General features: G+C 36.6%; 1 protein-coding gene across 8 annotated transcripts in view; it reads left to right on the top strand.

Annotated features, from left to right (window-relative positions):
* The window catches only part of Phf14 (PHD finger protein 14), a 146091-nt gene that overhangs the window by 48483 nt on the left and 74420 nt on the right, over window positions 1–23188 (top strand). For all 8 annotated transcript variants that reach the window (XR_013049681.1, XR_013049680.1, XR_006070166.2 and 5 more), the window contains 6 exons: window positions 478–748; window positions 1047–1153; window positions 2196–2291; window positions 4046–4149; window positions 6091–6222; window positions 15460–15628. Coding sequence is in view for 5 of the 8 variants with exons in the window: in XM_076566200.1 (XP_076422315.1) it covers window positions 478–748; window positions 1047–1153; window positions 2196–2291; window positions 4046–4149; window positions 6091–6222; window positions 15460–15628 (879 nt within the window). In the remaining 3 variants the exon portion in view is untranslated. The remainder of the gene's footprint in view (window positions 1–477; window positions 749–1046; window positions 1154–2195; window positions 2292–4045; window positions 4150–6090; window positions 6223–15459; window positions 15629–23188) is intronic.

Here is a 23188-nt window from a genome sequence, read left to right as displayed (position 1 = left end):
GTTATATATCAATAAAATTGAAATTAAAAATAGTAAAGAACTTTTAAAAAAAGGAAAAGGCCTGACATACTGTAAGACAAGAACCTCTAACAATGCCTTTGAGTTCATTTTCTCTTGGCAATTTACTGCTGGTCATACAGCCTATCCTTACGAGTAGTTTGTTTCCCCAGTGAGACTCCCTTGGAGGAAACTACGTTTTCATTTGCAAGTGGTTATTAATTAGAGATTGCTTCTGGGTTAGACATGGGGGCATGTGTCCATTTCTTTAGCTCTAGGACCCCATCTGAGGGCAGCTGCTATGAGGTATGGACCCATTTATTACAACTCCAGAATTATGTAGTACATCTCCAAGACCACTGATAAATCTGATTTGCCTTAATTATAAGATTTTAGTATTGTTACCATCTCTAAGCAAATGTAAAAGTTATGAACAATGTATTCCATTTTTTCTTTCAAACTTTCTGCATTTCTTTATAGGCAAGGATCAATGCCCGACTGCAGCAATATCGAGCCAAGGCAGAGCTGGCTCGATCTACCAGACCACAAGCCTGGGTACCCAGGGAAAAGTTACCCAGGCCACTCACAAGTAGTGCTTCAGCCATTCGTAAACTGATGCGCAAAGCAGAACTAATGGGGATCAGTACAGATATCTTTCCAGTGGACAATTCAGATACTAGTTCTAGTGTGGATGGAAGGAGGAAACATAAGCAGCCAGCTCTCACTGCTGATTTTGTGAATTACTATTTTGGTCAGTACAGACACTAATACATGCACAATTTTGCTGAGAATAATTTACTAATGACAGAATTTGATGTATTATTAATGTTTTAGAAAGTCATTCCTATGTTCTATATGTAGTTTCCTAAGTTGTAGCCTTTTGTAACTTCTAGCTCACATTTTGTTTTGTTTTTAAATATACTTAGAATTGTTTGATCAATGTAGGTTTATCCAAATGACCATCTCTATGGCTAGTTTGATTCTTTGTGTATGTTTTATATTAGCCTTTACTTTCTACTGAAGTAAAATTGGATATTTAATTTAAATAGAGAGAAATATGCGCATGATTCAAATTCAGGAAAATATGGCTGAACAAAAGAATATAAAGGATAAATTAGAGAATGAGCAAGAAAAGCTTCATGTAGAATATAATAAGGTACGTTGGCTATAAATACACAGTATTTAGTAGATCTCTTTTATAGTTTTTTTTGTGATTTTTATTGCGTTTCTGTGGTTCAGTTTGAAATTCTGTAGCTCTTAGGCTCTTTTCCACCCGCCTTCATCGTTTTCATTACCATCATTCTCTTCCTGAGCACTTTCTTATGCTAGGCACTGTTCTGATCTCTCGACACATAGTAAGTCATTCAGTTCTCTCCTTGTCTCTAGCATGAGTTGTTATTGCTCCTGTTTTTAGGGGTTGGAACTGAGGTTTGAAGAGGTAACATAATTTGCACATGGCCACATAATTACTGGTGCTGGTGTTTGAAACTAATACAGCTAACCTCATTCCTTATTTGTAACTGTACACACCATTATAGACTTTTTTTTAAAGTTTGTTGAAAATTAGAAAACTCAGCCTTAAATTAGTAATCTTTCTTAAATTGGATGGTATTTTTGATATAAATATTTCCCAATATAAAATTTTATTTTAAATCTTCCTGTCTAATATCATATAAAGCAAGATATTACTGAATTGTTAGGTTCAAAGTGGCATGAATATTTAAACTGGTATCTAATTATTGTTCAGAAAACATTTAAAGAATTGAAATTAGTAGGAAATAATGTCTGGTAATCCCCAAAGACTATGGGGAATAAAACCAGACGATCTGGAGATTTTTGGTAGTTATTATGATCTTAGCCAAATGAACCTTTGTGATTCTCATGTGTTTTCCCATGAGAAAAGTAATGTAAATTTGTACTTTGATAAAAACATAGCAAAATATGTGTTAAATTATGTGCCAAACTAATGAAATATATAGATATGTAACTATCATCATTACTAAAAACACTAGAATAAAAAGAAAGTGTTTACCTTCTCTTGAGCATGTTCTCCATGCTAAGTAATAATAATATATCTTTGTCTTTCAGTAGTTATCTGACTTGAATATATTACAATATATGGAAAATAAATGTGGAAATTTTTATTTACTTATATTTATACATAAAAAACTTACTAATTTGACTTAATCTTTTTGTAGCTCTGTGAATCTTTAGAAGAACTGCAAAATCTGAATGGGAAACTTCGAAGTGAAGGGCAAGGAATATGGGCCTTACTTGGCCGAATTACAGGGCAGGTTAGTTTCTTTTCAGTTACTTTCTTCAATTCTTGCTCTCTGTGATTTTTCAGAGTACATATTTCTTACATAATAGCCACTTTGTTAACTATTCAATAATTCTATTCAATCGGAGCCTAATCCCCTGGGGTAATGATTTCTGTCTGAAATACTTCCAGACCACTGGCAGCCACTGCCTACTGAGAACCTGTACTCTAATTTGGTTCATTCATCAGCTATCTTGTTGGTTTTTTTTTTTTTTTTTCGTTTGCTCAAATTGATTGACTTGTCATTTCTGATGAGCTAAGATGTGAAGTGTGAGTTTTCTCTAGTATATTCTTTATTCAGTGGTTTTAGATTCTTTGTCACAATTTTTTTTCTTTCCATTCTTATGTCCTGCTCATTTTTGCAATTTATTTGTATTTAAAATTAAAAATTCAAACAGAGCCATTTATTTTCATGTTAATTTCATTTTCATCTGCACAAGAGGTACAGTTTTTGAAACTTAGATGTTAAAGTATGTTTTTTGTATATATTGGTAACTATTAATAGTAGTTATAGGACAAGCAAAGGAAAGGCCCTGTGTCCTTGAGCAACTGTAGCTTGATAATGTGCTTCATATTAAAAAGAAAAATGTTCTAAAATGGAGGTTTTTAGATGTCCTTTAATACTATGCATAATAAATGGTAAGATTTTTTTTTTCACATAATTCCACTTATAAGTATAGATGATAGAGACCCACTCTTTCTGGTTGTTTTGTAAATTAATTTGTAGGATTTTTTAATTGTATAAATTTCAGACATCTGTAAAAATCAACTTCCTGATATAATCTATATAAATATAAAGTAATGCATGTTGATTTGTATAGTACCCTGTTGGCTTTGAAGAAACTTCTTTTGTGAACAGAGTGCATGTCATTGGTACCACAAAGAAGAATTCATTTTAAAAGGCAAAGAGGAGGAGTTACCTTTAGGCATATTAACTCTTGTTCCTGTTGATAAGTAGTTAATAGATTTTTGGAAGATGGTGGTATTTGGGGAGTGTAAAAGGCTACTTGCCAACTAGCATTTGTTTTCACTTGGTTTATATTTGTTTCATAAAAACCTCCTCTACAGTTTAAAATATTATCTACTATAAAAGACATTTACATTTATTAAATAACTTTACAGAAGATTGCAAATTGCATTGTGTGAAGGTGGCATGCACAGACATAAAATTCATGTTTATCATTTTGTGATGCTTTTCCAGTTGGCTGAACAGATGTGGGCTCACTGGGCCACTGAGAAATGACTTTGATAGATGGTTGCTGTCTCAGAAGCCAGCATACTATAGATTAGTGGAGAGCCAAAGAGAATCTCTTCTGCTTTTTTACAGGGTTTGGTCCAATAAGATAATTTTTCTAATTAACCTATGAAACACCAATATAGCTGGGAAGTTGCAAAGAAACAGATTGATGTTTTTGCCCAAGTATACTGTGTTAGATTTTTAAGCCTTCTCTACTGTCCTCATCTTTTAGGGTTTTCAAGTTAAAGTAGCATATTTCTCATAATGTGGAGTATAATTCTGAGAACTGATGAGTGTGTAACTGTAGCTTTTTAATAGAAGTAAGTGAGATTAAAAAATTGTTTTCTTTCTCTTTGCTAATATCGCTGGTAAAGCAGATTTGCCTCTCTGAATCCTAGCTTATTTAGTTAGATTTAGTGGCAAATAGGGGAAAATGTTGCTTTGTACTTCATCTTTAAAACAGCATCTACTACATTTATTCATATCAATAGAAGTTGAATGTACCGGCAATTTTACGAGCACCTAAGGAGAGAAAACCCAGTAAAAAAGAAGGAGGCACACAAAAGACATCTGCTCTTCCTACAGTACTTTATAGGCAAGTAATGAAATCATAAAAGAGTAATATTGTTTATCTTTCAACTAATATGTACTAGTCAGAAGGTACTTTACATATCTGAGAGCAATTATGGTCCATTTCAGAATTTCAGCTAAGTGTGTTTCAGGTGCATTTGATCAAAAATGCTTTGTAGATTGGATGATACAAGAGGTATTATTTGTTCTTCAGAAAGATAAATGATGTATCTTCTAAGGAACTGAGAATAAATTTTCATACGCTCCATGGAAACAAAGAATTCCATGGAAATAAGAAATTACAAAATACCCAGACAAAATAGCTCAGTTGGGAGAGTGTTAGACTGAAGAAAGTACAAAAGTACTTTAAAAGCTGTGCCTGTTATGTTCCACTTAATCTCTTAAGTTTACTTATAATCAGTAATTATATAATTTTTAATGAACTTAATTAATAAGTGAACATTTATATTTTAATTGAATGAGTTGTAAAATTTTGCTTTTGATTTAGGTAGTGATGAATGGTAGTGAATAAAGATGATGAATTTTATATTTTAGTCTCTCTGTACTTTTTTCTCTCCTTCCTCAGTTGTAATAATTTCATTTCCAGACGTAGTTTTCTCCTTTACTTCCTGTGCTCAATATTTTAACAGTATTGATCACTGTACTAGTTTTACATGACAATTCCATTTTCTATATCTAAATAAAGGCTTCATTTTTTTTCTATATTTAAATAAGAGATCACTTTTTTCATGTAATATATTAATCACAATAAGCAAGAATTTAGAAATTGCTGTATTTATAGTATATAAATACACATAAAAGTAACATGCACATATATGTATGTATACATGTGTATATATGTGAAATACGGGAAAGCACATTATTGTCTTAGTTTATAGTGTGAACTTCAGTGTATTACCACACTTTTTTCCCAAGTGTGTTGGTTCTTTTGAAAATATTAGGCATAGCACTAGACTTTGGAGTTTTATGACTACAATTATTTTTTGCTTCAGAATATGTTTAAACTGATTTTCTTTTAAGATCTGGTGAGTTTTTTGTTGTTGGTTTTGTTAATGCTGCTCATTTTTGTTATTATTGCTGCTTTACATATGTGTTTCCAGGAATATTGAAAATACCTGACATTATTGTTCTTCAGTTTGCTGTGCATTCCTGTTTCTCTTAGGTTCTCAGATAGCTTTTCCCTCATTCTGTAATTCCCACTACAAATATATGCTAAATGTGCAAGCCATGGTGCTCATTTCCTTAGAAGTAAAATTGCCTTTTCCCACAAGAAATGTTAGCTGTTTTAAAAATTCCTAAAGCTTGTACTATATCAATTAGTATGTTCTTTTTAATTTAAAATCTGACTTTTGTGTAGCTTATTTGTATGTGTAAGGCTATTTGAAAGGATTACAGTTAATAATAAAAAGCAAAGGTGTTTGTGGAATAATTTCTTTTGACCTTTAGGGTAGTTTTAAAAATTAAAAATTAGAATACTCTTTTTCATAATTTATGTTTCTTTCATAATTTATGTTTCTAAAGAAAAATTGAACTAATGCTAAATGAATTTCAAGTAATAACTAAAAGGCTGTGTTGAGAATACATATCTTAAATATTCCCATTCTTTAATGGGTATAGCTTTAGAAAACTTAAAGCTTATATTAGTTCTAAACTCCTTTTAACATTCTTTATTTAGAACAGTTACTGGTATTGTTAAAACAATGCTATGAAAAACATAAGTTATTACAGGGTCCTGTACATACCTATTCTCTATATGTTAAGGCAAGGAGGATCATGAGATCAGGGCCAGCCTGGTCCTTATAGCAAGACTCAGACTCTAGGGACCAGAAATGCCATAACAGAAGACAGAGTTATCAAGTTGAAAGCTATTGAACTCAGAGCTGCTATAATTAAACCGTTTCCCTATGTACATCAGTGTAATTCTCATTTGCTGCTTTTATTGAAGTTGTGGAATTTGTAAGAAGAACCATGACCAGCATCTTCTTTTACTGTGTGACACCTGTAAGCTGCATTACCATCTTGGGTGCCTTGACCCGCCCCTTACAAGGATGCCGAGAAAGACCAAAAACAGTTACTGGTGAGTGAAACAGGCTGGATATGGTTGGAATTAGTTTGCTTTTATCTTCAGCAGTACAACTATGTTACATCACTAATTCATAGTAAAGCACTTTTTCATACCTTTGAATTGAGTATTTGTAAGTCTTTCTAACTATTACATGAATAAAATAAAATATTTGTAGAAATGAACTTTTAATCTTAGCAATATATTCTTTCTTACGTAAGGCACCAGAGATTTTCCTGCTGAGCTTATAATTTTCTTTCATTTTATGATTTGGTATTTCTCAAATTCTTTACTTTTATTTTGAAGTTAAATAAATTTTAAGTTTCATCAGCCGTTCTTTGAAAATCCAGAAACTTTGAAAACTTCTGTTTTGTTTTAAGATGAAGTCTCATTTTCCAGTTTTATGTTGGAGTCATTAGATAGCTAGGGATGACCATCAATTTCACAGCCTCCTGCTTCTCCTCAGTGCTGGGGTTATAGGCCTATGCCAACATGCTCAGTTTATGTGGTATAAGGAATTGGACCCAGGGCTTTATTGTTCTTAGCAAATATTCTATCAACTTAACTACATCCTCAGCCCTGAAAAACATTTCTTAATTATCTTTTCACTGACTTAGTCATGTTGAATCACTACAGATATTTTATTAAAGTTTCTTTTCTTGTTTCTGTGATGAAACACCCTGAAAAAAATTTAAGATTGAGAAAGGTAATATTCTCAATATAGTAATATTCTCACAGTTCAAGGTAATATTCTCACAGTTCAGGGTTTAGGCCATCATGGCTGGGGTGTCAAGGCAGAAGGATCTTTATCTTGTCATGCAATAAGATGGGGTTTTCTATGTCATTTAACATAATCCAGATAAACCCTGAAAGGTGTAGCCTTAGAATCTCCCAGGTGATTCTCAGTTTTGTCAAGCTGACTGTTAACAGTAACCATCCCAGGTGCATATAATGAATTTTATCCTAGGTTTAGTTCAAGGAATAAGCAGGTGCTCAGATTTTAGTAGACTAATTGTCCTAGTATTTCAGGAAGGGGAATGCAGGCAAGGAAAAACTAGGAAATGAATATTCTTTTTATGCAAAAATAATTGTTCTAGTCTTAGAAAAGAAAAGGGCCTGAATCCTGGAGTTGCAATCCATTCAAAAGGGTATGGGTTCCGGGGCCTAAGAGATGGCTCAGTGGGTTACAGTGCTTGTTGTGGCTGCTTGGGGACCCATGTCTGGATCCCCAGGACCAGAATAAGGAGTGCTTTGTGGCTTCGGGTGGGTGCAATCCTTGCCCTTGGAGGCAAAAACATGAGAATCCTGGAAGCTCTCTGTTCATCCAGTCTAGCCGGGTCTATGAGTTCCAGATTGAGTAAGAGCCTGTCTCAAAAAATAAAGTGCATCTGGGAGGAGCTGGTAGAGGGCAGAGCATTAGCAGAATATACTGTATGAAAAAATTTTTAAACCGCAACAACAACAAAATAAAGTGGAAAGTGATGGAGGAAGATACAGGTATCTTCCTGTGGCCTTCACCTATACACAAACAACATGCACACAAACATACAAAATGTAGATACATACATGTAAGGAAAACATGTGGCATTTGCCTTTGTGAATTGTATATTTTACTTTTCTGTGCATTCCAGTCTTCCTCATTTTTCAAATAACTGGTCACAACTTTGATTAATTGCTGACTCTCTTCTTTTGGGGATATATGACCCTCCCCCTCATCTGGTCCCAGGGAGACATTTTATCCATTATCTTACCCAAAATAACGTTTTGTCATTATTTGAAGTTTTTTTTTTTTGTTGTTCTTTTTTGACACAGTCTGTGTAGACCTGGCTATCCTGGGAATTCACTATATAGATCAGGCTGGTCTCGAAATCAGGCCTATCTCTGCCTCCTGAGTGCTGGGATTAAAAGCCTGCGCCACCATGCCTGGCTTGAAGATTATTTTTTTTTTAAAGATGACTTGATAGTGGTTCTAGACAGAATGTGTAGCAAATTTAAAAGATTCTCTTGATATTTCAACATGAAAGTGCATGTTGTTCTTTTGCATAACTCCTCATGTGATCTTTGTAATTTAGTGTTGAAACTCCATTTTAAAACCTTAAAAAAAAATTTTTCTTTTAGTTTTGAAATTATAATTTCATTGTCTCCTCTTTTCTACTTCCAAACACTACCCTTGCTCTCTTTCAAATTCACAGCCTCTTTTATCGTTAATTGTTGTTCCATGCATAAATGTTTATACATATATTCTTATTTATAACCTGCTCTGTCTGTATAATGTTACGTGTGTGTGTGTGTGTGTGTGTGTGTGTGTGTGTGTGTGTGTGTGTGTGTGTGTGTATGTATTATATGTTTCATGAGCTGACCATTTGCTGTTAGATAACCAATTTGTGTGTGTGCTGTTGTCTGGGAAGACTATTTCTCCCACTCTTAGAATTCCTTCCTTGCCAGTAGTTCTTTGTGTAGGGTTGAAGGCTCATTACTATGAATGGTGTGTCTTTCCCCTCTCCTGGGCCCATTCACTTTGGCATGTCTATTGTTGTTGTCCTTATTCAGTTCATGTTTTTTTTTTTTTTTTTTTTTGGTTTTTCGAGACAGGGTTTCTCTGTGTAGCTTTGCGCCTTTCCTGGAGCTCACTTGGTAGCCCAGGCTGGCCTCGAACTCACAGAGATCCGCCTGGCTCTGCCTCCCAAGTGCTAGGATTAAAGGCGTGCGCCACCACTGCCCGGCTTCAGTTCATGTTTAAGCAATCATGTTGATGAAACTTTATGGATGTATTCTAGGAGACACAGTTTCACACAGACTCCCTGGTCCCTGCCTTTTATAATCTTTCTACCCCTCTTCTTCAATGTTTCCTGAGCCTTAGGTATAGTTGTGTTGTCTAGATGTATTCACTGGGACTGGATGTCACAACTCTGCATTTGGATTGATGGTGGTTTTTCTGTAATAGTTTCTAACTGTTACCAAGAGATGTTTTCTTGATGAGGTGTGAGGACTACACTCACCTATGGCTATAAGGACAAACATTTAAAGTGTAGTTAGGGATTATGCTGGTTCATTAAAGCGGTGGTTTGTAGGTTCCGGCCTAAGATCGATTGTTGCTGAAAGTTTTCCTGGTCCTGCCTGGCTATTGCGGCCTTGTGGTCCCGCAGCCACTCAGACCCAGATGAACACACCGAGACTTATATTAATTACGAACTGTATGGTCTACTGGCTCATCTAGCTAGCAAGAAACCTGAGTGTCTCTCGCTAGCTAGATTTTACATCTTAAATTAGCCCATAACTATTAATCTATGTATTGCCACATATTTCATGGCTATACCTACGTCCCATTATATGTTGCTCCTTGGGCGGCTCTCTGGCATCTTCTCTGCCTCTCCTTTCTCTTCCTATCTATCTGTTTGTATTTCCCACCTGCCTATAAGCTGCCTTGCTATAGGCCAAATGGCTTTATTTATCAACTAATCAGAGGAACACATATTCGCAGTGTACAGAAAGACATTCCCCCATCAATTGATGACATTCATTACTGGGTAATTGAGAACCATGTATGATTTTCATTTTTTTGAGTAAGAGTTAAGTCCAATTATAGAATTGTTGGTTACTGCCAAGTTATGTGTGCCACTCCTGTACCCTTACGTTAATTGTGCCATGTTGGTCTTTGTTGTGGTTCATAGGCACCATAGCTAGTTAGGACTGTTGCTTGCATCCTTCCTCTGGAAGCTCATATGGTACCTTCTGGTACTATGAAAGCTAGTCCTCAGGCTAGGAGGCTTTGATGTCAGCTCCAGCTTAAGGGGCTCTGGGCCCTGTGTCTACAGTGCATGGTGTCTTCAGCAATAAATAGGGATTTACCTTCCACTTCGGGGAGCAACTGTGGGCAATAACAATAGCCTGTAATGTTTTGGAAGTCTCTTGGACAACCCTAGCCTACAAATTAAAAGAGGGGTTTTCATGCCTGTGTTGGGGTTTTTGCTAAGTGGTCTTGGATCTTTGAGGGGGCATTGTCACCTAATAGTTTTGATTACTTCAATTACTTCAAAAATCTTAAGGTTTTTTTGCATAGGAATACAAACTGTAGGTCCCATCTCTGATAGAATGTATTAAGTAAATACATAGATAATTAAATGAGCTTCATTAATAAGCTTGTGTGTGGGGGTATTGTGTTCCCCAAAATATTGTGTACCTTAATAAACTTACCTGGGGTCAGAGAACAGACAAGCCACTAGTTAGTCAGTGATAGTACACGCCTTTAATCCTAGCATTCCAGAGACAGAAATCCCTCTGGATCTCTGTGAGTTCAAGGCCACATTGGAAATAGCCAAGCATGGTGACACGCCTTTAATCCCAGAAAGCCAGCCTTTAATCCCAGGGAGTGGTGGTAGAAAGCAAAAAGATATATAAGGCGTGAGGACCAGAAACTAGAAGATTTTGGCTGGTTGAGCATTCAGGCATTTGAGCAGTAATTCAGCTGAGACCCATTCCGGATTGAGGACTCAGAGGCCTCCAGTCTGAGGAGACAAGACCAGCTGAGGCTCCGGCGAGGTGAGATAGCTGTGGCTTGTTCTGTCTCTCTGATCTACCAGCATGGACCCCAATAACTCGCCTCGGGTTTGATTTTATTAATAAGAACTTTTAAGATTCCTGCAACATCTGGCGCCCAACGTTCATGTTACGAATTCATGAAAAAGCTGTTTGCCTGTGGCCTTGTGAGCCACAGCTCAGACCCAAGCTACACTCAGCCGGTTGTGGTGGCACATGCCAGTTGGATTTGCTGAAGGAGGCAGAGGCAGGAGGATCCCGAATTTTAGGCTGGCCTAGGAGGCTTGGGAGAACCTTTAGCCCGGACTGAACCACAAACAGTGGTGGGACCATGGAAGCAGTGGCTACTGCTCCACGTTGCCAGCTCCTTCTCATCATGTTGGTGACTGCGGTGATGCTGCTACCTGGAACAAAGGGTTTACTGCTGCTGGTTCAGACAAGAATTGCCAGGACCATCATGTTACAAGAAAGTATCAGCAAAGGTCAGTTTGGAAAAGTTTGGCAAGACAAATGGTGGGGAGAAATTGTTGTGAAGATTTTCTGTTCTAGGGAAGAATGTTCATGGTTCAGAGAGACAGACATTTATCAGACTATGATTGCTCCAAACCACAGAGGAGGCAAAAAAAAAAAAAAAAAAAAAAAAAGTCTGCAGGAAACCATGACCATGCCTAACAGTGACTTTGAAATCTTCAAAAAGATGACAGGATCCTACAACGATGATTCCACATGGACTATGGTAAAGTCATTAAGCCGATTAACACCATGGAAAAATCGACTTTGGACTACAAACTGGTCAGAACAATTTCGAGAGGACTAGTTGAGATGATCCAGTCTGACAGACTACTCAAACAAGGACTTGAAACAAGCCCTGAACTTTCCTATTATCCAGAGACTGGACAAATGATATAGGACTTGATGATTAACCCCAAAATTTTCTTTTCAAGATTCCCTAAAGATATCTTCACCCCTAGAAAGCAAAAAGAAAAAGAGAATATAGAGATGAGATAGATCATCGAATCTACTCTGAGAAAAAAGATAAAGAAATAATAGGATAAATAGGTAGATCATTGAATCTACACTGAAGAAAAAGGGGAAGATATAAAAATGACAAAAGGTAGACTACTGAATCTATTATGAAAAGAAAAAAGAGAAAATATGGATATGATAAGATAAAAAGATTATGGAATCTATTTTTAAAAAGGAACTGCTTGTTTTAAATAAGATAAGTAATGAAAATTTTTTGGTCTGAGTTTATCAGATGTTACTGGACTGTACATTGTTAATATATATAATGGAGTTTTTATCTGAATCTGTCAAATGTTAATGGACTAGACATCATTAATGCAATTTTTGGCTGTATATATTGTATATGCTTATTGGATAGTTTTTCTTGTATTAGTTATAAGCTTTTTTAATTTTAGACAAAAAGAGAGGAGATGTGGGGGTATTGTGTTCCCCAAAATATTGTGTACCTTAATAAACTTACCTGGGGTCAGAGAACAGACAAGCCACTAGTTAGTCAGTGATAGTACACGCCTTTAATCCTAGCATTCCAGAGACAGAAATCCCTCTGGATCTCTGTGAGTTCAAGGCCACATTGGAAATAGCCAAGCATGGTGACACGCCTTTAATCCCAGAAAGCCAGCCTTTAATCCCAGGGAGTGGTGGTAGAAAGCAAAAAGATATATAAGGCGTGAGGACCAGAAACTAGAAGATTTTGGCTGGTTGAGCATTCAGGCATTTGAGCAGTAATTCAGCTGAGACCCATTCCGGATTGAGGACTCAGAGGCCTCCAGTCTGAGGAGACAAGACCAGCTGAGGCTCCGGCGAGGTGAGATAGCTGTGGCTTGTTCTGTCTCTCTGATCTACCAGCATGGACCCCAATAACTCGCCTCGGGTTTGATTTTATTAATAAGAACTTTTAAGATTCCTGCAACACTTGTGTGTCATAGTAGTTAGTGTAGCTGAAAGTTTTCCTGTGTCCCACCTAGACCATGGTCAGAACAAATCTCTCTCACCCTCTGGTTCCGCAGCCACTAGGACCCAAATAAACACACACAGGCTAATATTATTTTTAAGCTATGGCCATGGCAGGCTTCATGTTATCTAGTTCTTATATCTTAAATTAACCCATTTCTATAATTCTATACTTTGCCATGTGGCTTACCAGTATCTTTACATCTTCCTTCTCATGGTGGCAGCTGACAGCATCTCTCAGCTCTGGTTTTCTCTCTCTAGTTGGAATGACCCGTCTAACCTTATTCTGCCTCACCATTGGACAAACACCTTTATTTATCCACCAATAAGAGCAACACATATTCACAGCATACAGAATGACATCACCCATCATAGTGGTGCCATAGATTACTAAATGAATTCAGGTACATGTTTTTGACATTTCCAGGGTAATCATCTCTTACCTTGAAAATGTTCTTTGATCCCATTTAATTGAATATGCTGTGGCTTTTATACTAGACTGTTATGTAGGTATCTTAAAGGATGTTTGAGGGTGGAGAATACAGTGTTTAATATATTGTTGAAAGTGAAAATGGTCCATCTGTGTAGATGTATATGGCGTGACTCATGACAGCCACCTTAAAATTGGAATACATATTCTGTATTGTCAGTTACAAAATTTTCTTGGTAACGAGTTTTTTGATGTTTCAGGGTTTCATGGCATGCCATTTTGTCTGAATGTTCTAGGACAAATTTACTTGTCATTTAAGTTTTTAGTGGGTTTGGGAATGAGCATAAGAACACAATGTTGTAATGATGAGTAGTAGCTACAAAAACAGAAATAAAGTGACAGTGTTTTAATTTGAAAACTAGATTACACAAAAAGTACATGTTTTCATATTATAGAGATTTATATATTTTTACAGTGAATATGAGTGATTGGGGAAAAGCTCAGTTCATATAGTGCTTACCATGCAAGCCTATGGCCTGAGTTTGATATCTCTAAGCCCCGCAAGCCAGACTTGATGGTGGTGCACACTTGTAAATCTCAGTACTGGGCAGGCAGAGATTCTAGGTCTTTTAGGGCTTGCAGGTCAGTCAGTAGCCTAATCAATAAGCCACAAGCCAATACGAGACCTGAGGATCAACACTCAAGTTGTCCTCTGCTCTCCACATGCACAGGCAACACACACACACACACACACACACACACACACACACACACACACACACACACACACACACACGGGATTGGAATGCTTGAGAAACTATGACATTTCATTGAGCTGATGAAAATGATCAATTTGTTATTAGTTTGTATAACTTAGACATATAAAGCAGAAAAATGATCCACTTGAGACATAATTTGATATTGTTTGTAGGCTTATTTACTTAAAATGGCTGTGGCATTTTATTATTTAAAAAACAAAACAAAAAAACCTTAGCATTTCACAGTTTTTCATAATTTTGTTTGCCTCTTCAGAATATATTCATCAAGTAAATTCTGAGATTATGCAAGGCATTTATGTAGTACCATATCAGTTACTGATGTTTTTATTTGAAATAAGTATAAGAGCAGTTTATTACTGATTTGGTAATCTATAAAGCATCTTTTAGTTGCACTAGCAACATACATGTAAGAATTTTGTAAGTTATGCCTTAGAGAATAACGTTTTATTTTACTCACTGGTACTTTGCATTGTAGCAGTGAATATGATTATTTCAGCTAAACAAATAGTACTTTGTATTTATGCTGTAGAACCCAGAATTTAAAGATTTCAGTTTTAAAAGTAAAAATAAGCTTAATAATAAGTCTGTATTATTGATATATCAAAAATAAAAGTTTTGATGGAGAGTGAATTAAATGATAAATGCTTAGAGATGTTTGAATTTTAAGTTACATTCAAAGGTACAAATATTAACACATGTAAAGTAAATATATCATATATCACAAATTAGACTTTTGGAAACCTTTTTAATCCTTTTAAATTATATTTGAAGAAAATGTATAAGTATAAATTTACTTTTAACAGCTGTCAGTAATGTGTTTTTGTTCATTTGTTTGTTTTCTTTGGTTTTTCGAGACAAGGTTTCTCTGTATAATAGCCATGGCTGACCTGGAACTCTGTGGACCAGGCTGGCTTTGAACATTCAGATCTGCCTGCCTCTCCTTCCCAAGTGCTGGGCTTAAAGGTGTGTGCCACCATACCCAGCTTGGTTGTAACGTTTTAATGGGCATATATAATTGGCAGAATAAAAATTTCTAGGTCTTCACTGACAAGGTAAAGGTTTTGCTTGGTTTACTAGTAAAGTGACTACTCACTCCAACACTTCACAGATCCCATTTCCTTTCCAGATGCTATATTCAGCATACTGTGTTAAAAAATACAATGAAAAAGTGTGGTAATGGAATATAAGAATGAAAGTCCATAAAAGACTTTTCAGTGTATGTCACATTTAAAAAGTCATCATTTCTAAATAGGAAGGTACCTTCTTAGTGAGTGGTCTGTGAGTTCTCTTGGCTTGCAATAGCACTGTTCCATTTACTCTTGTATGTGGATACACTGAATTGCTTCTCTAACAGTCATGGTAATCATTTTGGCAGATGTGGAGGTGTGCTTCTGTGTGTTGTCATATCACACTGCCTGTGTGTATTTGTGTGTGTGTATTTGTGTATGAATTCTTTTTGTATTTATAGAAATTGTAGCTAAAATCAGAAGACAATAAATATTGACCTTATTTTAACAAAAATTTTTTCAGGCAGTGCTCAGAGTGTGACCAGGCAGGGAGCAGTGACATGGAAGCAGACATGGCCATGGAAACATTGCCAGACGGAACCAAACGATCAAGGAGACAGATTAAGGAACCAGTGAAATTTGTTCCTCAGGACGTACCACCAGAACCCAAGAAGATTCCAATAAGAAACACGGTATTTATTCTTCGTTTATTGATCTCAGTGATATTCTGATAGAAAAATTTAAAAGGAGTTATAGGATAAACAAACTGGTGTTCATATTGCTCTTTGTTATTTCTATGAATTCAGTTCTGAGTATTATGTTAGTATTACAATATTAACATATTGTATTTAGTTGAGGATCTAGCTTGTGGGTTCAGGTAAAAGCTTAATGGTGGGTACTAGTATTTCTGACACTCCACTTAAAAATAGGACATTACTGAAGCCTTGGACTCCTGGGCCTGCCTCTGCAAGCTCATATGTATAACAGATTCCCTTTCATCTCAGCTTTGTATTTCTCATCCCGTAACCGTTTCCTTTATACTTCATACCTGTGTAGTTTTATGTGAATGGAGAAATCAAACTTTTTTTCTTTCTATAACATTATCTTTGTTTTAGCTAATTCTGTAAATGCCCACTATAGTATGGTTATAAGCATTTAGAGAATGTATAGCTTCCCTGAGTTGCAGACTATTTGTGATTCACCAGATTTCCTCCCTGGGACCCATAAGATGGAAAGAAAGGAAAGGACTGGACCTCCATGCTCTGGCACATTCATGTTCAAAGGCATGTATGTGCTCATACAGAGAGAGACACACACAAAATATAAAAACACAAACAAACAAAAAAAAAATGTAGGTCTTCTGGATGGTTCGAGGCCAGCCTGGTCTACAGAATAAGTTCCAGGACAGCTAGGGCTACACAGTGAAACCCTGTCTTGAAAAACCAAAAAGAAAAAAACCTTCTCAAGTAATAACAAAATAAGGGTTGTTTTATGTTTTTTAAAAGGAGTTTTTCAGACACTTGTAACTTTAAAATAATAGAGACTTTTAAAATGAGGCAAAATTAATTTAATAAAATTTAAAATAATAAAGGCCCTTAAAATATAACAAAACAAATGACAACACTAAACCTAAAAGTATCTATCTCCCTCCATATCCGGATAAAGTTTTTTATTTTTATTTTTTTAAAAAAATCTATCTTGTTACAAGGGAAAAAAGTAAAAGAAGTCATAAATGCAGATTAGCCCTTATGGGTCTGAAGAGAAAATGTATACTACTGATGTAGATACAAAACACATACTAAATTCTTATTTAAAATAGTTATATGTTGAAAGAGATCCTTATGCACCTAGTAATAACAAACAGAAATACTTCCTAAAGTAATTCTTTAAATTTTGACCTCAGAGTATTTTTAGTGAGCTAGAAGAATTGGCAAACGATTTATATACTCGTTCTTTGAAAAGTAAATATGATAGACTAAAACCATAAAAACAGATGGCCAAGGTCATTAACACTGATGGAAACTCACATGACAGGACACATTTTTTTCATGCATCTGTTTGGAAAGCATTAATATACTGGGCACATCTGTGAAGCATGAGAACACTATCCATTGTAGCACACATATAAACATGTGAGAAACACACAAGAAGAATTGAGTCTATGCAGTCTGAATTAATTTCTCATGTCCTCTTTTGAGCTCTGTAAATTTTCAATTGAAATACAAATGGAAATGGTTTTTATACATTTGGTCATTGTGTCACATATTTAATAAGTGAGATATTTCTCTCTCCTTTTCTTTATTTTTTTATTTTTTTCCCTTTTCCTTTGAGACAGGATCTCTCTATGTAGCTCTGGCTGCCCCTGGAACTATGCAGACCAGACTGTCTAGAACTCTGCCTGCCTCTGCCTCCCAAGTGCTTGTGTTAGAGACATATACCACCACTACCCCTGGCCTGAGATCTTTCTCCTTTGATGCTATATTCTGATTCTAAAATGGTATTTTCTCTGGTGCCCCTTTGAGTAGTGTTAATGTGAAAGCCAGTCATAATGTTTACTGTTAATTGTATGTCTGGAGTCATTGACATTAAACATTAGTGTGGTGTTTTGAATGTGAATGGCCCCTGGGGGCTCATATCTTTGAAAATTTGGTCCTCAGTTGGTGGAACTATTTGAGAAGGATTCAGAGCTGTATCCTTGTTGGAGGAGGTGTGTCACTAGGGCAGGGTTGCCTTTGGGGTTTTGAAAGACCTTGACTTTGTTGCTCTTTTTCTCTTTATGCATTTTGTGTTTCTTTTTGCCCCATTTGCTCTTTTTCATGTGGCAGAGCCAATACAAGCCTTTCTTGAAATCTTTTCCACCAAAGAAATTAATTGATTACTTTTCAATTCAGCCTCAGGCAGTTTCATAAGACAAGACCAGAAGGCATTCTCAGTTTACCTCTCTGCCTCCTGTTTTGCTCTTTGGAGATGTGAGATCTCAGCTACTAAACATGCTAGAGCTGTGGGATATCTGCCAGTGATAGCTGCACATAGGGAGTAGAACCAGCCCAAGAGAGAGCTGTATCTTGCAGGCATCCAACCTGGATGAGGAGAGCCATCTCAACCTGCTGACATTGGACAATGGAACTACATTATTTGGACTTGGCCCTTCTGGGTTTTGGTCTTGCTTTGGTTCAATACTTCCCTACTGTGCCCCCTTAACTCCCTTTTTGGAATGGTAATGTATATTCTGTACCATTTTATGTTGGAAATGCATATTTTGCTTTTTGCTTTTTACAGGGTGTTACAGTTAAGAAATTGCCTTGAGCTTTTAGGGGAGATTTTGGACTTTGGAACAGTGTTGAGGCTGTGGAAGACCATGGAGACATTTGAAGTCAGACTGAACGCATTTTGTATTGTGATATAGCCATGAGACTATGTGGGCCCGGGAGTGGAATATAGTGGTTTGAATGAGATGTTCCCTGTAAGTCTCAGACATTTGAGCACTCTGTTCCTAGTTGGTGGATGTTTTGGAGTCTTAAACCCAATTAAACTATATAAGTTTTATAATTGCCTTGGTCATGGTGTTTATCACAGCAATAGAAACCTTAACTAATATAATTAGGATCAACACTCTTGTTTGTACTTTCAAACAGTGGTATTGCCCCTGTTATACATAGTGAAATAGTGTCAGAGTTAAGGGAATGCTTCAATATTGACCTTGAAGAAGTTGATATTAAAAAAGAAAAGAAGGGGACTGGAGAGTTGGCTCAGTTGGGTAGAGGATCCCATTAGTTTGGTTCCCACCACCTGTATGGTTGCTCTAAACCGTCAGTCCCATGGAATCCAACCCCCTCTTCTGACCTTCATCGGTACTAGATTCTTACTTGGTACACATATATACATGTAGGCAAGATATTCATACACATAATAAAATCTTAAGCATTTTGAAGAAAAGTAATAGTAAATTAGTAAGTATGTTGTCCTCGTATGTGCACTGCTTGTGTATGTCTAATTTTTGTTGCATTGCTTTATTTTTTTCCCCCTTCAAATTGTGAGTACAATGAACCTACTCTGGGGAATTAAAAAAAAAATTCATGCTTTTATATTTAGTGTGAGGATTGAAGTATATACACACTCCTTAATACCCTTCACTCTTTTTTTTAAATTTTTTAATTTTTGATTAACCAATAAGTATATTTTTGAGGCAGTGTCTTTATTTGGTTTTAGCATATTGGGATTTAAAAAGTTAGGCTCACAGCCTGGAGAAATGACTGTACAGTTGTGAGGGTGTGAGTTTGTATCCCAGCACCCACACAAGTTGAGAGTCAGATGCACACCTGTAACCTCAGTTCTAAAAAGGGTGAAGACAGGCATCCCTGGAGGTTGCTGGATTCAAGCTTCATTATGAAAACTCAAGACCTAGGTTCAGGGAGAGATCTTGTCTCAAAGAAATATTAATATAAAGGGACAACCTGTTTTCCTTTTCCTGCCTCCTTACACACAAGTGTGCACACACACACTTATGTATATGTTCACACTGATACAGACAGGCACACAAATAAATATTAAATAAACAAAAGGCAAGAGAGATAAGCGAATAGACTCCATCCTTGTTAGAGTACCTGCTGTTGGAGACAAAATTGCTCTTGAAGAATGGTGTCTGCTTTTCCTGTTGACAGGAAGCTTTCCATTCACCATGCCCAGAGTCTTACCAGGGAGCTGAACATGTTGACCAGCCATACTAGACTTGCAACGTGGATACTTAGACACATTATTTTCCATTTCATTCTACTCTGGGTTTGTAAGGAAGATTTCTAGAAATCTGAAAGAATATAGTATATTCTGAGATAATAGTTTCAATAAGATGCTTTTCAAGTGATCAGTCGCATCACTTTTTTCTCCTATATTTTCTTTCTATACAAAAACAACAAAAAAGGTCAAGTTACTTGAAAACAAATTACAGGGCTAAAAATTTGTTGTTTAAAGTAATGATTAAAAGATTTATTTCAAGTGAAATAATGAAATGTATTTTCAGGAAGTACCTCTCCCTTGTAAACATAGAGTCATTGTACGCTTCATAGTTTAACATTGCTTCATGTTTGTTAGGATATCTAGTTTTTAAAAAATTATCAATCCAAATGATAGCATTGTTTTAAATGAAAATTTAATGATAAAATCAATTAGTTTATTTTTTGTTGTATGAAATTAAAATGTAGCTAAGGACAGAATCTCTTTTAACCTCTATTCCAGCATTTCTCTTTTCCCAGCTCAGTGCATGGGCTTTGAACCTATTATGAGGACACATATTTTTGGTATCTGACATTTTTTTCTTTATCAGACACAAAAGAATCCTAATAAAGCATTGTTTTAAATAACTTGCCAAGCTGTATAGCCTTTAAGAGGTGCTCCTCCAGGTTTCAGATAAGACTTTTATTATTCTGGCGTTCTAAGCAGGAGTACTGGTGATGACTCGAGAGACTTCTTCATCCAGCTTAGACTTGCAGCAGCTTGGTGACTATATCTCAAACAACTAGTTCAGAAAATGGTCATTCTGTGGTACACGAGGGCACTCATGGTGTAGCTAGATGTGTGCATATCAAGGAATGTGTTGTTTCTAGTTGAAAGGAGCTCTGTCAAATATTCGAGAAATTTTCAGCAAATCTCTTACCATGAAATACCAAGCCAGCGTCTCTTGGGTTAGAGAACTTGATTGTGAATATCTTAGCCTGAAGAGCACTCTTGAGTGAGTGAGTGAAATATAGGGATAGAGGCAAATCTGGAAAAGCTTTCAGGAAGTAAGTGCTTGCTTAGCACAGGGTTGGTCACCTATAAAGTGCTTCCAGTCTCCCTGACCTCTTCCCTTTTTCTTTTCTTCTGAGGATGAGGATACGATCTTTCTTATCCCTATTTCATAGCTGTGGTTATTGTATGAGACAGTCAATAGGTTCTAAATAAGTAAGCTAGACTTACCTGAGGAAAAGGCTTACCAAGCCACACAGCATTAGAACAAGCCATGCATCTAGTACCCATGGGCTTAGAAACATTGCCTTCATTTTGCTTGTCTGTTTCTTAGTTCCAGTTATTATCCTTGAGCTGCTTATGGAATGGGAATATAGAAAATGTGGTTTCCAGCCTCAGACAATAGGTGATTATAAAGTGACTATAGATAGTCAAGCATAGTAACTAACTGTTTATTATTGTGCTTGCTGGGCATAGGGTTGGTTGACTATGAAGAGGCTTTCATACTCCCTGACCCTCTACCATTTCTCTTTCTTTTTAAGGATGATGATACTATCTTTCTTACCATATTTCCTAGCTGTGGTTCTTATGTAAGACATTAAGTGATTAAAAATAAGTAACTTGTTGGTGGTAAAAAAAAAAAAAAAAAAAAAAGTGACTTGAAGGTTTACTCTGTGCCCAGAGGACAATTGTAAATTAATGTAGTGAACCTAGAAGGTTATGAAGGTTATTTAGCCCCCTTTTGTCTTTCTGGATATGCAGGTGGATCTTTATCACATTTCCCATGTAATCAATCATCAGTGAGGTCGCTTATTCCTTATTCCTTTAAAATAATTAATTGAAGCCGGGCGTGGTGGCAAACACCTTTAATCCCAACACTTTGGAGGCAAAGGCAGGTAGAGGTCTGTGAGTTTGAGGTCAGTCTGGTTTACAGAGTGAGTCTTAGGCCAGCTGGGGCTGTTACACAGAGAAACCCTGTCTCAAAAAAAAAAAAAAACAAATAAGTAAAATTAATTGAAAAGATAAATAAAGAATCTGAATAACTGGAATCTTGTGATGGATAATACATTTATTTTAGACCTGTGATTTTTGTCTTCTACCCAACGGGATTCCCCTCATTAGACATTTTGGCAAAGAAAGTCTGATTTATTTCTCAAAGCTGAGAGACACTTGGTATGAATGAAAATTAGTCCATCTTAGTATGAAAACCATGGATCACCAGAGTTGATTTGACTGATGTGACTGGCTAGGTGGGCATCCCCTTTTTCCCTCATTGCTCCTCTGCCAGAACCTTCAATTACGCTGTCATTATATTTTTATTTTCGATTGAAAATAGAGTCTTTTCTCATACAATATATCCTAATTACAGTTTCCCCTTCCCTCTACTCCTCCAAGTTCATCTCCACCTCCCCTCCCCTCTGGATCCACTCCTTTTCGGTCTCATTAGAAAAGGTTTCCAAGAGACAGCAACCAAATATGACAAAATAAAGTATAATAAAATGAAGCAAAAACTTTTCATATCAGATTAAGACAGAACAATGAACAGGGGGAAAAGGGTCCCAGGAGCAGGCACAAGAGTCAGAGGCCCCCTTGTTCTCATAGTCAGGAGTCCCATAAACATACTGAGCTAATAGCTGTACTATAGGTGCAGAGGACTTGGTGTAGATCCATGTCGGCCCTGTGCTTGCTGTTTCAGTCTCTGTGAGCTCATATGTACCTGGTTTAATTGAGTGAGAGTGCCTTGTTCTCCATCCCCTCTGACTCTGAAGATTCCTTGAGCTCTAAGGGAAGGGATTTTATGGAAATCTCCAATTAAACTCTCTCCACACAATGTCTGGCTTTAGGCCACTGCCTCTGTTCCCATCTGCTTCCAGAGGGTGCCTCTCTGATGATGCCTGGATAAGGCACTGACCTGTGAGTATAGAAGATATTGTTAAGAATCATTTTTATTGATTTTTTTTTTTAAAAGACCAGTCATGTTTGGTTTTACCTTAGGTCTCTGGGCTATCTTGTCCCTGGTTCTTTGTTACCTAAGCAGTGTTAGGTGTGGGTTCCTTGTAGAGTTGGCCTTAGGTCAAACCAGACATTGGTTGGCCACTGTGCCGCCATTGACAGCGTATTTTGCAGGCAGGACAGATTGTGGGACAAAGGTTTTGTGACCGAGTTGGTGTCCATTTTTCTCTTTTGGTAGCCTATAGAGTATCTCCCTGCACCAAAGAGATAAGATCATATGGGGGAAAGCTCCATGTAGGCATCAGCTCGATTTCTCCATGTCCAATGAATTGTTTGGATGTTGTCTTTGGTAATGGGACTCCACTCTGAGTTTTCAGAGAGCAACCCTTTATCTTGACAACAGCCTAGATTGTTTGGGGATTTCCATGAGACCCACTTGGCCAACAACTCAATTGAGTATAAGCCAGTCCTATCACTGGAAGCTTCATCTGGCTGCTGTAAGAGACAGCCAGTTGAGATTGCATATCTTCCATTAGGAAAACCTTCATAGTTTCCAGGAAGTTTCTACTGCAGTAGGT

This window comes from Peromyscus maniculatus, chromosome 3 (assembly GCF_049852395.1).
Source record: "Peromyscus maniculatus bairdii isolate BWxNUB_F1_BW_parent chromosome 3, HU_Pman_BW_mat_3.1, whole genome shotgun sequence".
Taxonomy (NCBI): Eukaryota; Metazoa; Chordata; class Mammalia; order Rodentia; family Cricetidae; genus Peromyscus; species Peromyscus maniculatus.
Note: the sequence above shows the minus strand (reverse complement) of the source record. Positions and strands in the feature narration are given on the sequence as shown.